This window comes from Amblyomma maculatum, chromosome 8 (genome assembly GCF_055883805.1).
Source record: "Amblyomma maculatum isolate TAMU_Amacu chromosome 8, ASM5588380v1, whole genome shotgun sequence".
Classification (NCBI taxonomy): domain Eukaryota; kingdom Metazoa; phylum Arthropoda; class Arachnida; order Ixodida; family Ixodidae; genus Amblyomma; species Amblyomma maculatum.
Window position 1 is genome coordinate 124,106,664 of NC_139351.1, and position 13,895 is coordinate 124,120,558.

A 13,895-nucleotide genomic window follows, 5' to 3' on the forward strand; every position below is an offset into this window, starting at 1 on the left:
ATCAAGCTGCATATCAATAATACACTATAAGTTAAGACTTATTTAGAAATAAAGGGCTTTTTTTTGTATATTGGGGAAATCACTGTTTCATATGCCGTAAATCGGAAAATATCGAACACGTTTTCTTAGACTGCTAGGAAGCCTTTTCCTTCTGGGACAGTCTACAACGAACAATTAAAAAAAGTCCTACCCGTGGATGCATTCGGAATTCGATTTCTACCAATTGAAGATGGTGATGGGCTACAGCTGGAGATGATCATGTTATTGGGCATGCACAGTGTCTGGCGATCCAGAATGACTTTCAGGCATGCAGACGTTGATACGAGGAAAATACGACAGTATTTTCGCGAAGCCGTTGCGAGTGTTATTGAAGTTTTTAAGACGCAAGACGAAATGTTTGAGTGGCTTCCGAGAATAGAAATGTTGCTGCAAATGCCTGATTTGTAATGAATCACGCAGCCTAAATGGCATGGTTTTAACACATGTATTTTTGTGGAGTAATGTTCTTTATGTGCGAAATCTAATAATGAATTTGGCAATAAAGAAAAAAGGGCGCGGCACAGAGGTAAAGCGCTTGGCTGGGGATCCAAGGGATGGAGGTTCGGTTCCCGGATTGAGACTAGTTTTTTTTTTCTTTTTTTTTTTAATGAGGCGGAGCAACGCCGGCAGAGCTTGGCGACGGAACTGCGCAGCTGGCCTTGGATGTGACGTCACTCGGTCGCGGCATACGGCATACGCGAAGCTCGGCTTCGACCCTCGTATTGAAGCTTTTTGCTTCAGTGTCTCTCCTTGACGTGCAGCTTGGCAGAGTCCATACGCTACTTGGCTTTTCTGTTGAGTAATGCGCCTTTGCTGGTGGATTCGAGGACCGTTCGAGTGCAGGATTAGGCCTCGGCGAATGGTGCACACAGCTTCCCTGAAATGTTTAGCAACGTTTCCAAAACAAAACACGTCGACAGATTGACGTTAGCAAATAGCGTTAGATTATCCGATTATCATCGGGCTCGTTCCTGTTAAAGTGCTCTGTAGCTGGTTTTTCTGTGGTCAGTTGGAACAATCGGGGACAGATAACCTTAACTACACAACAACATCCGACCCAACAATCTGAGAATATGTTCCGATCTTTCCAAAGTAAACGCACAATTCTGGCTTAACAAGGTTACCAAAACAAACTCGTTGATAGAGGGAGGTTACTGAGTAGCAGCAGGTTATCAGGTTTTTACTTGCACCTCTTTCCAAAGAAACCCGTAGCTGCATTGCACAGAGTAAATATTTGTAAGCCGGCGTCGTATCGCTACAGGTACAACGCAAAGCCTGACCGATCGGAGAACAATAACGGTGGTCGCTGCTATGTAGCGTGGACTTTTTGGGGAAAAGAAAACAGTACAATTACACTATAGGTGCTGCCTAAATATCGTGTACTACGCTAAAATTCTCCTTTTTGTTATTAGGCTTAGCTAGTTCCTCCTTACTCAAGAAAAGTCTGGCTGCCAAGTCTAAGAATCTGAACTAGTTCCAGGCGCCATTCACCTGAAAGCTGTGGTCTGTGGATGCACCTTTCTTTGTGGAGAGCTTTAGGGCCAACGCCGAACATAACGTAATGAAATAATTACAAGAGCGCAGGAATAGGTGGCAATGAGTGTAATTTTAATCTTTTACACCTCTTCAGTCGTCAACGCATAGGAGGCAAGCATACGCTCGTGTGTGGCCATCTGAAAATTCTGCCCCATTGTCCTACATCCTTTGGCTGACTCCTTAGAACATACAAGTGCTTAACTTGCTCTTTTGAATTTTTCTTCCAAATGCTTGCTGTAAGTAGAGACTGTACCAGCAGAGCTCACATAGTATAAAATTAAATGGTATACCAGCGAGCAACGTTTCTTTCGAAGGCAACTAAAAATGCACAGGAACAACCTGAGCATTCCGAAGCTTTCACTGAAAGTCCTAACGCGAACTATCATTCTCTCACATTGCGCTGTTTGAAGGCTGTGCAGTAGAGGAACTGCAAAAGCCCGAATTAAATATGTAATCATGAATATTTACCTGAAAACCGACACTTACGCGCATCTGCAACCTCCGGGGGAAGTGTAGGCTCAAGATAGAATTATAAATTATGGAAGAATGGCTCGGCTTTACAGTGTACGCAGTGCATAACTGGCTATGATGATCCGTCGAGCCCGTCAAAGAAGACACCGCGAATGACCCTGAGAAGAAACCCTCCATGGCAGGGGAAACGAACGCTTTGGACAAGAAACAGTGACCGGCTCGCACGCTGCGGCTGCTACGACTCAACAGCCCAGCGTCCTTACTAGTGTGAGGATGTTTGTGGTTGCTATAGGAAACCCACTGAAAATAATTGTTTCACAGGAAGGGAAAGACGCAGTATCTGTCACACTTGCTGTGGCTGTGGGAAGTGTGTCCGTGCGTTACCCCGAGGAATGTCCACGAGATTCCCTGACTGTGACGTCATTACTTGGTGACGTCAAAACGAAGCCGCCCGACTACAGTCTGGAATACCCGGGTTCGAACCCGACCTCGGCGACTGCGTTTCGATGGAGGCGAAACGAAGAGGCGTCCGTGTGCTGTGCGATGTCAGCGCACGTTAAAGATCCTCAGGTGGTCGAAATTACTCAGTAGCCCGCCACTACGGCTCCTCTTTCTCTCTTTCTACTTTCACTCCCACCTTCCTCCCTTCCCTTGCGGCGCGGTTGAGGTGTCCACAGCAAACAAGTGAGACAGTTACTGCGCCTTTTCCCTTCCTATAAATCAATCACTTCCAGAAAAATGAAATACGAAAGAGCGTCAACAAGGCCATTCATTTCAACCCCCTCTGACTTTACCTTAATAGCGAAAAATGATATGCAAAATTTAGGAGTTATCACATTTACGTCAATGTTGGCATCATGAAGTAAAGAAACAAGCCAAAAGTTCCAAATGGGCAACCAACTTCTGCGTATTGAATGAAGGCAAAGTTGCCATATACCGAATGCCCACAGATTACGTAATTCATATTTGCATAACTGTATACCGATAACTGCATAGTCTCGCAAGCTTCCGGTGGCGGTGGCATTCAGAGCGCAGCTATTCGTCAGGGCAAACAAGCGTGGCGTACTCTCTCGATTAGCCGTCCAGACCAAGCGCAAACCTTTTATTCAACGTCCACACAATGCAAATACACGCTTTGTCCTCCCGAGAGGATCCTTCAAACTAAGTGGCGGGGTGAACAATGCCCGTTGATTGTGCGACGACATAGCAATGGTTGACAAGTACTTCTGTTTGTTCAGGAGCTGCTCCAAGCCAACGTCGTCTTCTCGGATAGCAAAGTCCGCGTTCGTAAGCTTGTTAATGCGTACTCAGATATAGCATACATATCTTTAACGCTTTGTGGGTAGTAGAGGTGCACAACACGTGTACAGCCAAAACATTTGTAATTTTAAGGCGAAAGCCTTTAATGAATCATGACTCACCAGCGTGTACGTCTGTGCGTGCGTCCGCGAGAAGTGTCCCACTTATTCGCGAGATTCCGCGGGATACCGCGAGCTTGTGACGCCATCACCTGATAATGTCATCGGCCATGACCGTCCCGCCGAGGTGGCGCAGTGGTTACGGTGCTCGACTACTGTGACCAAGGACGCGGGATCGAATTCCGGCCTCGGCGGCCGCTTTTCGATGGAGGCGAAAAGCAAGGCGCCCGTGTGCTGTGCGATGTCAGTGCACGTTAAAGAACCCCAGGTGGTCGAAATTTCCGGAGTCCTCCATTACGGCGTCTCTCATAGCCTCAGCCGCTTCGGAACGTGAAACCCAACAAACCAAACCAAACCAAACCGTACTTGAAGTCGCCGTGACGCCACAACCGGTCACGTATAATAACCGGAACTGGCGTCATCATGACGTCACATCCGGTCATAACGTCCCGTCTGGTCATGATCGACTGATGACATTTCATTTGGCGCTTCTTCGAACGCCGCGCCACACAGCATACAGAAGCAGGTAAAGTAGGAATCAGCGGCGTTTCAAACAAAAGCTCTCGCTTCATCGCACTTTAGTGATCCAAAGTGCTCCCTAGAATTTTGATCGCATAGGGACCCTTAGCGAGCGTAGACATCGCAGAGCACACAGACGCATTTGCGACTCGCCTCCTTCGAAAGGCGGCCGCCCCGGTCATTCATAAAATAAATTGTTTGTAGCGGAAGCTACACTGCGGTAGGTTTTCAAGACCTCTTTTAAGACCTCTCACGCACACACGCACACACACACACACACATGGCGTCTTACCACTGCACCACCGCGGCGGTGCGCATATGATTGGAATTGAGTAAAAATGCACAATAAGTGCTAACTACTACAATGACTAGGTATAACTCGTCATGGCTGCTAATGACTACAATGACTGCTAATGACTACAATGACTAGGCATGACTCGTCATGACTTCTAATGACTACAATGACTAGGCATAACTGCTAATGACTACGAAATGACAGTATGTCAAACGGCGACTTGTAATGACCGCAGTTGAATAGAAATGAGTAAAATGCTTAGGTATGAGTGGTAAAGACTACGCATGACTACGAAACGACCATTATGTCAAACGACGACTTGAAAAGATCGCAACTGGGGCAAACAATGAGAGACAAATGATAGGAGAGGAAGGGTAGGCTTTCGCCGCTCTCCTCTACCCTCAAATTTTTGTTTTCTTGGGAGCCGCATAAAACAAATTCTCGCTTTATTTGTTTTCCGCTATTCCATTCATAGTCACTGCGTTTTCTGCGTTCTGAGGAATAGGCGAAAATCTGCTTTGGTTACTTGCTGTTGGGCCAGAAGTGTCGAACACTGAACAAGAGGGCGCACATTGAACAACTGCCGCTGCCTTGCTGCATTCCATGACTGGCAATGTCACCTTGCGTCTACTGATGGGCGACAGTATTAATGCGATGGCGTTGACTTATTCACTAGAAAATCCACCGTCAGCGTTGGCGCTGTGAGCGAAAAATCACGGGCATGGCGCTAACAGCGGGTAGCTGGCTGCTCACCGATTAGACGTAGGCTTGCCCTACCGTTTCGTTTGGCAGGAGCTGCCAATTCGGGTCGCTCCTTTCACATGGGAGGGTGACATCGAAATCAACCTGCCATGACCCTTGCATTTCCCGCCATGCAAGCACGTTGACACGGCTTGGTTAAAGCCGGGTCTTTGTATGTGGGCTGGTAGCCTATACACTGTCGCGTCATACCCCTAAAGGCGTAGCTTGAGTGTCCCCCATAATTATTTTTTTCGAGCGATCTGTGGTGTGCCTTCCTTTTCTCCCCGCAAATTCAGTGACGTTTTAGAAAACATTTCTAATCGCATCATATCTTATCACTCCTTAATTTTACCATTTAATTCTTGTGCGCGGCGCATAGAATGCCCTATTTGATTTTGATTTGAGGGGCGAACGGGCTCTGTAGCGGAATACAAAATGTTTGGCGAAAGGGTGGACACAAACCGAGAAGTCACCCTTTGATATGTTGTGAGTATATATCACCGTGATTTACCAGCCAAAGCACTCGAGAAGCATACTTATTTATTATAATGTGATATATGGTTCCTGGTACCCAATGCTAACAACTCTCTTCCCGATTCTGCAACCTCAAGATTGAGCTAAAATATCAAAAATATCCAACAAAATGTGCTACCTGAAGGTCTTTGCACTGAAGGCGAGCAAGAGAAAATAAGGAGACGAAAAAAAATCTGGCGAGAGGGAACAAAGTCTAACAAAGGCGAATGACGTTTGTTTTGTTCTAAGAGATAAGAGATAAGCGAGAGTTTGGCGCACTTTCTTTGAAAACATGATGTTCATGTTGAGAACGTGCTAGCGTACAAGGTTAGCCTTGACCGCTTAGTAAAGAGCAGAGACATTAATCTGCCAACCAAGATCCGTATAACCCGTGCTATGGTCTTTCCAGTTGTGATGTATGGATGCGAGAGTTGGACTGTGAAAAAGGCTGACCGCCGAAGAATTGACGCGTTTGAATTGTGGTGCTGGCGAAGACTCTTAAGAGTTCCTTGGACTGCCAGAAGATCAAATCAGTCGATATTGTCGACCATAAACCCTGACTGCTCATTGGAGGGTCAAATTCTAAAGTTAAAGCTCAGCTACTTTGGTCATCTGATGAGAAGAGAGGAGTCGCTGGAGAAAGATTTGATGTTGGGAAAGGTTGAGGGTCGCCGGAGAAGGGGTAGGCAGCGAACGCGATGGTTAGATGGCATTCTCGAGGCATTGCAGATGAAGCTATGTGATGTTAAGAAGATAGTGAGAGACCGGAAAGCGTGGCGTGACATGGTCCATAGGGTCACGAAGAGTCGGACACGACTGAACGCCTGAACTGAACTGAGCGTACAAGGTCCGGTTGCACACGATAATCGGCAAGCACCAGCTCTCTGAGCCCCCCCTTTTTTTTTTTTTTTGGTGAACCAACAAAAAAACTGATGATATTTATTTGCTCAATTCATTTCTAATGTAATAAATCATTCAGTAGTTGCTTTCAGTCTTTTTATGCTCTGTGCTTTTGTCGACAATGGGCACTTGTTGTAAAGTGGTCTGCATCAGATAAAGAGACATTCTGATTGTTTAATAAATGCCTGCATGAACGACCTGAGAACAGTGCGCACATCGTAGAACATAAAAAAAGATAGTTGTGGTTTAACTCTGGTTACCCCCAGTTGAATCGCTCTAGCAACGGCGGAAGCTTCTTTTGCCTGCTACATTATTCCCCTATCACGCCCTATCAGTGTAAGGTGCTACATTATTGGGAACACTTAAGCTCATCCTTTAAGGGTATGACGTGAGATCGTAAGCTACCAGCCCGCATATAAATTAGAAGGTTGCAATGCTGCTGAACCGAATGTGGAGCGAAAGCATTAGCTGCTACTGACCGAGGGTTTTTCGTGTTCTTCTTCGTCGTCTCCTTCTTAGTCGTCTTTGTTTTCTTCTTCGTCTTATTTTTTGTTGTCTTCTTCTTCGTCTTAGTCTTCTGCTTCTTTGTCTTCTTCGTCTTCTTCGTCGTTTTCTTCTTAGTCGTTTTCGTTTTCTTCGTCTTCTTTGTCTTCTTAGTCTTCTTTTTTTATTCTTCGCCTTCTTCCTTATTCTTCGTCTTCTTCTTCCTTCGTCTCCTTCTTCGTCGTCTTCGTTCTCTTCTTCTTCTTCATCTTCTCTCTCTCCTTTTTCTTCATTTGCTCTTTTTTCTTATCTTCGCCTTCTTCTTCTTTGTGGCTGTACAAGGTCAAACGTGGCCCTTCCCGGGGCGACGCGACGGGCCGAAACCTGGCGTAGTACAAAACGTGGAAACCATCACTAGCTTAGAAGCGGCGACTAAGAGTAATGTGTTCTATGAATGACTCGTTTAACTGCGAACCAAAGACGCAGACCAGGTTAATTGGTTGCATATCATCCGGGGTTAGATCACTTCCAAGGTAGCACAAGCTATCGACCCAATATTGACATTGTGTCAGCAATGACCAGCCCTACATAGAGCGAGTGCTTTGCCAACACACTGGTTAGCGCTGCTTGGATTACAAGCAGTCTGCTGTTTCAGACGTTTATTGCAAAGTGAGTCCTCGAGAGTCCGCTCAGATATAATAATGTGAAGACGCCTCCGATTGGGAGCCAAGCTCATTTTATAACTGTGCGAACGACTGGCGTACACTTTCAGCATCTTTTTTTAAGCCTTTCGGGACTTGCGCGTAAGCTGATGGTATTATTGAATGAACATGGTGAGAAAACTGATAACGTAAGCCGCAAAGTGCTATTTCCGTAGAGGACTATAGAAAACGCGTAATATGAGCTGCAAGATTATGCTCTTTGAATGCATGCTGTGCCGTCTCCGTTCTTGATACAACTGCGAATATAGTATAATGTATAATACATCAAATTTCAATGCGACAGATATGAACTTTTGGCTCAAAGTTAACTTCGCAACTTACGGCTATTTAAACTCGATTCTAAAAAGGAAATCGAATAAAGTGTCCATGCAGTTCATTTTTTACTAGGAGCGTTCACACGTATCTCGCCTTTTTTTTTTTTTTTTTTTTTTTTTTTTTTTTTTTTTTGTCGTACTATTTTAACGAACAACTTGTTTTGTTTTTCGGTCCCAAATATTCGAAGGCGCAATCCAATGGAATAGCGTCGTGAATTCGCTAATTGTGGTTGAGTTGACTTTGAGTAACGAACGACTCCACTTTGGCGCTCTGTCTGGCGATATTAATTTTTAGAGGTTAGATTGGGAAGCAGGAGAAAATCACTCTTAGCTACTAACTTTTCTGAAACACTCTACCTTGCCAGAATAATATTCTTCCCAAAATTGCCATAACTTGCACTACGGCGCCGAGTGCACGGTCTATAAGTATTGTTTACGTACGCCATATTGGACTGTAAAAAAAAAATATTCAAACGGACTGGTTGGCAGTCCTGAAGTTAACTTATAGATGCAGGCTTCCTTGTTAACGTTCTGGTTCCTTTACTGGCCTTTTTACTGGGTGAATTATTTTATATAGTTCCCTACCTACCATAAAACACAAGACACACCCAATATTTAATGAATGTGATATAGTGAGCGTGTGGCGCCTTTCGGGATAGTAGGGAAAGGTACATTGCCAAGTAATCTTCTTTTTCTTACCGCTTCTGTCTACCCATAAACTACGTATTTCTCAGTGTCATTCTGGCTATAGGTTCAACGATTGAAGACCCATTGCAATGCTGCACGCATGGTCGTGAAAAGCGCATTGCAATAAATGTCAAATTTCTTCCTCTCAAATATTTTTACAGGCTGAGTTTGTAAATGTTTATCTCTTTTTTGCGGTATAGGAATTCAGTTTCCCAACGCCTACCAACTCCTGCTTCTTCGTTTTCTTTCGGCTTTCCGAGTAGAGATGCAGTATTTCCAGAAATTTTGATGTCTTGAAAAATCAACTAATTTCAATTTCTTGAAAATCTTAAATAAATTGGAATTGAAAAAATTGGAAAATTGAAAAATATAAATTGGAATTGGAAAAAATCAAATACATGCTTAGGCTAGCTTGGATTTATTCACTAGAAGGCACCAATATCGAATAATGACTTTATGAGAAAGTTCATAAGCAAACGTAGGCCATGAGTAGGCTAACCAAATTATTAGCAACGGTACCACCGGTTGCTTGCATGTTGCTATAGTTTTTCAGGACTAACGCTACTATACCTTATCGCTTCGGTGCGTTTCAGTCACTTTGCGAATCACGCTTCGAACCTGGAGGCGGCTGAGCCGTCGTCTGCTGCAATGCGCGATTCTCGTTCTGTCCATATTGTCGTATGGCGTTTGATAGCTTCTCTTTAAATGTAATTCTGTCTAGGCTGTATCACTTGAGCGACAGTATTATCAAGCTAACTTACCCATGCGGCAGCATATCAGACTATAAACAAAACTGTGCGATTCGCTACACCCAGCTTTCTTTTTGGGTGTGTCCGGATTCGCAACACCGATTATTCAGGGAGTTTTAAAAGTAGATTGCCTTCAAAATGGCACAGCATACCTTGTCACACATTTCTTCAAAGTGCTGGCCAACGTTTAACGACCGGCTACCACTTCTGGTGCTCTGCGAAACGTGAAAAATGTTGCGGTAAATTGTGTTTACATGCGTTTCTACGGGTCACCTTCCCATCTCGCAACCCCATACCTATCGCGTGTTTTATAAATACTTCGCCATGGTAATGAGATTTCATAATTTCATGATCTGTTTTACGATGTTCATAGTTGCTTCGCACCGAATAGCCACATCATAGGTGCCCCGTGAAATGAGAAAACTGCTTTGGAAGCTTTCGGTTCCATGTATTCCTACGGGCGCTAACCCTACTTTTCACCCCCAGTCGCCAGTGGCGCAGCGAGCGCCTCCTTTGTTTGTAAACACGGTGTTGGTCTATAAACGTATGAGGTAATACTTCAAACCTGTCGTGTTCAGCCTCACACATCCGTGGGTCCTGCCTTCAGCTCACTTTCTCGCAGCATGAAGGTATGAAAGATACCTTAACACACGATGGCATAGGCGCTCAACTATACTAGACCGGGTGACCAGACTTTGATGCCTGCCGGCGGCCGCATTTCGATTTAGACGTGACGCAAGGCGCCGGCGTGCTGTCGCACCTCGCGCACGTAATGAGTATCCTGCAATCAAAATTGTCCTAGCTCTCGTTTTCGGCATCTCCCATAGCCGATAGAGCTTTACGACGTACAGAAGATGACAACTTCACACCACTCCCTGTTCGGCGCTTGCTGTTGAGATTTTCAAAGTAAAAAAAATGAAACCTAAACTGAAAGCAAGTAGTCGTAAAGCTTTTGAATCGCATTGGGAAATGTTCCACTTTTTATTTTTACCTTTTCCTCTCCTGAAAAGAAAAAAAAAGCGCTTACTTTAGAAATTTCAGTTTTTTTTTTTTTCAAGCTTTCTCATCTTTACTTGCGAGATGACCCAAAGCACGTGGCAATTTTTGCACATGTCGCAAAATATTTTCACTCTAGTTCTCGTTTAAACGTTCCTATTATGCGAACATTGTGCCGTCCGGTGACTTTTATGCCATTTGGTCCACTTATCGAAGAGATCACATGTTCGTGCTCAACTGCGCAGGTGTCCTACGGCATCGGTCTGCTTCTGCTGGACAACGCGCTTATGCGTTTCGGTATCTTCATGCTTGGCTGCTCGCCCGGTGGCAACTCCAGCAACCTCTGGACGCTCATCTTCAATGGCGACGTCACACTCAGCGTCACAATGACTTTCATCAGCACCATAGCCAGCATAGGTGAGAACCAAAGAGTCTGGGGCCATCACACGTTGCCACCTCCGTAGAATCATATATAGTCGTGCATCCTAGTTTGCTTACGTACTCACCATTTTCTTTTTACAGGTATGATGCCGTTGTGGGTGTTCATTCTGGGACGGCACATGTCTCCTGAGACTGGAGTCCTCAACATTCCTTTCGGCAACATTATGGCCAGCCTTGTAGGCCTCGCCGTTCCCTTGGCAATCGGCATGATTATCCTAAGGTTCAAGCGCAACTGGGCCCAGGCTCTGACGAAGTACATCAAGCCTATTACTGTCATCGTGCTGATCGCAATCCTGGCGTTGAGCGTCACTGTCAACAAGTGAGTGTCTGGTTTGAGTGCTCTTCACGTTGTGCCTAACTAAAAGCACGGAGTGATATTTAATGTATACCTAGATACAGTTAGCCTGTGGGGCAAAGGTGATTAAATTTAAGGATTAATTTGGCAGGAATGTACAGGCAGCAGCATTTCGTTCGCAGTGGTAAAAAATGTGAATTGCAACAAAAAGAAAACATTTAATGCAAATCAATAACGAAAAAAAACGGAAACACTGCCGACAAACGTACAGCAGGTTTCGTAAATGTATGCTCGAAATCCCCGATGCCAGTTAATTTAAATACGAATTCGCGTGCATTGTAGGAAAACCAAAAATACTGACACAATACTATAAACAATGTGAACAATGTGTGAAACAATGTGTTTTTACTTGCATAATAAGAATGGCTGTTCCGACCCTGTTCCAATCATGGCATCATAGTTTATCAGCGAAAAGACTCAATGAACGAGCAGGAAATTTTAAACATGCGCATGCCTTTGATAGAGGTGCCATACATCTGGTCACATATTGCATTTCACCGGACAGCTTCCTTCTCATCGCTTTCAGGTACATCTTCCAGCTGATGACGTGGCAAGCCCTGCTGTGCGGTGCGCTCGTTTCCTGGAGCGCTTACGTCTTCGGAGCCCTCGCAGCGTTTGTGGGCCGCCTCAGTCGTCCGCAGATCATAGCAGTGGCCATCGAGATCGCCTTCCAGAACAGCGGCATCGCCGTTGTCATCCTGTTTACGTCACTTCCGCTCCCCGACGCCGATCTGGTCATCGTGCCTGTCGTCTGCCAGGCCATTCTACAGGGCGTCCCCCTCTACTTTTTGTACGCGGGAAAGCGGATAAAGTCGTGCATCGACAACCGTCTGCATCCGGAAAAGAAGGTGACTCCGGAAGACAGTTCAGAACCGGAAGTCGAAAACGGCCTCTTCTCAACGAAGGCTCTTGAAGCCGGTGGCAGCCCGCCCGTTTGTCGAAAGGATGTCCTTGAGCTCGACTCTGTGGTCACCGAGAGCGAAGAGAAGAAGTCTCGGTTGTGATAACGGGTGATAGGGGACTCTCCAAGGTGGAAGCGCCGTGCTTTCAGGACCATTGATAATGTTCGCAGTATATTGTTGTGCCGTATCGAAGCAAGCCCGATTCGCGTGCACGTGCAAAATGGGCCGCGGCTTCCCTGCCCCGCTTTGTCTTGACGTTGCCGTCATCATGTACTATGTCTATGCACTGATACTCACTAGGCAATTAGAGGCCACGCGAAAACAAGGGTTAGTTAAGAAAACTGACCCGCACACTTCCTCTTCTTTTTCTTTTTTTTTTTTTTCCACCAACCTGCTCCTTGTATAAACCCTGCCATTTGATATTTTAATATATGGATGTTTTTACGGTGGAACAGTAGTCACTGTTTGCAGTCCCAGAAAAAATATTGATGGTTTTATGTTTCCACTTGCTTACGTTGTCAGACATTTGATGGCGTGGCAACGACTATTCAAATGGCGTGGCAACGACTATTCGGCATTACGTCTTGGAAGATTTATTGTTTGCCTGGACTGGGCGCAGCATCGGCTTTTCAAAGACGCCTGAGCCCTTACTCTTCCTCCGCTGGTGTCAGTAAAGTGATGTGTTTTACGCCTTATAGCAATGTACAAGTTTTTGGCGAGAAAGTAATTCATGCTGACTAATTGTTGGTAACAGGGCGAAACACGGACTGTGGAGAAACAGACTACATGGGCGCAGTATGATCAATTGGTGTCGCTGCCTCAGAGTACACCTTTTTGTGCTGTTGTATAGTACATGTTTATATTTTTAATGCTTTTGGAAAATTGAAAGACTGTTCATGTTTGAAAGCTGCTACGGGCTTCATCTCACAGTGTATTTTCAGGAAATCGAAAGTTTTCGTTTTGAACTGCTTTAGAGTTGTTAGAAGGGTTGTTGAAAGCGGTGTTTCTGTAGGCACAGTGACTTTCAACATTTTCCCCTGCTGTTCTTTGTTCTCGGAAGACTATTCTTTTGGAAGCACTGTCAAGTATTGTTTGGAGTACAAGCATGCAGATTATTTTCCTCACCGCAATTTTGTTTTCAATGCCGTAGTTTTTTACGGCACATGAAAACCATGTCCAGGAAGTTGTTTTTGTTATAGAGGTTAGGCTTTTTATGGTTGTTTAATGACAAAGTTCAAATCAACACCTGGAAGATCTTCCACTTTATTACTTTTAAAATATAGAACGTTTTAGTCTGAAGATTTGCTTCTGTTATTGCTTTATCATTTTATCTATGTTGAACTAAATTCACCGGTACGTATTAAATGTGAAATTTCGCTTAACACAGCGGCCTAGAAGTGAGTAGGTTGTTCAATAAAGAGCATTTTATGGCAGAAATTACTGGTACGTGAAAGTTGAAGCAAGAAAAGGCATCCTTCAACGCGTTTAGTAGCGGAGGTGCCACTTGCGCTCACACTGTGCGAGGGACCATGCCCCTGCAAGTGGAAAGCTTTATGTATATTTAAGGGGATGCATTATCAATAAGTTTTCAGTTTCGGTGCAAGCTAAGCTTGTAATGAACCTTCAGATTCGAGCATTTACGATGTCGTGGCGATAAATACCTCATAAATTCATTTTCGAAAGGAGATGACGTCATGCCCAGTGACGTGTGCATGCAAAAGCAGCCTATAAATTAGAAAGACGACAAAAACACATAAGTAACTTTTTATTGCTGTTGGAAAAAGCAACTAAATCATTTTAGACGCTATAATTTA

The 13,895-nt window shown here is 44.7% G+C and overlaps 1 protein-coding gene across 1 annotated transcript in view; it reads left to right on the plus strand.

Moving 5' to 3' along the window:
• The window catches only part of LOC146182462 (ileal sodium/bile acid cotransporter-like), a 50,629-nt gene extending 37,249 nt beyond the window's left edge, over positions 1-13,380 (plus strand). The window contains exons 3-5 of the mRNA XM_084577587.1: positions 10,629-10,800; positions 10,906-11,143; positions 11,706-13,380. Coding sequence (XP_084433713.1) covers positions 10,629-10,800; positions 10,906-11,143; positions 11,706-12,183 — 888 coding nt within the window. The 3' untranslated portion in view covers positions 12,184-13,380. The remainder of the gene's footprint in view (positions 1-10,628; positions 10,801-10,905; positions 11,144-11,705) is intronic.
• The last annotated feature ends 515 nt before the right edge of the window (positions 13,381-13,895 follow it).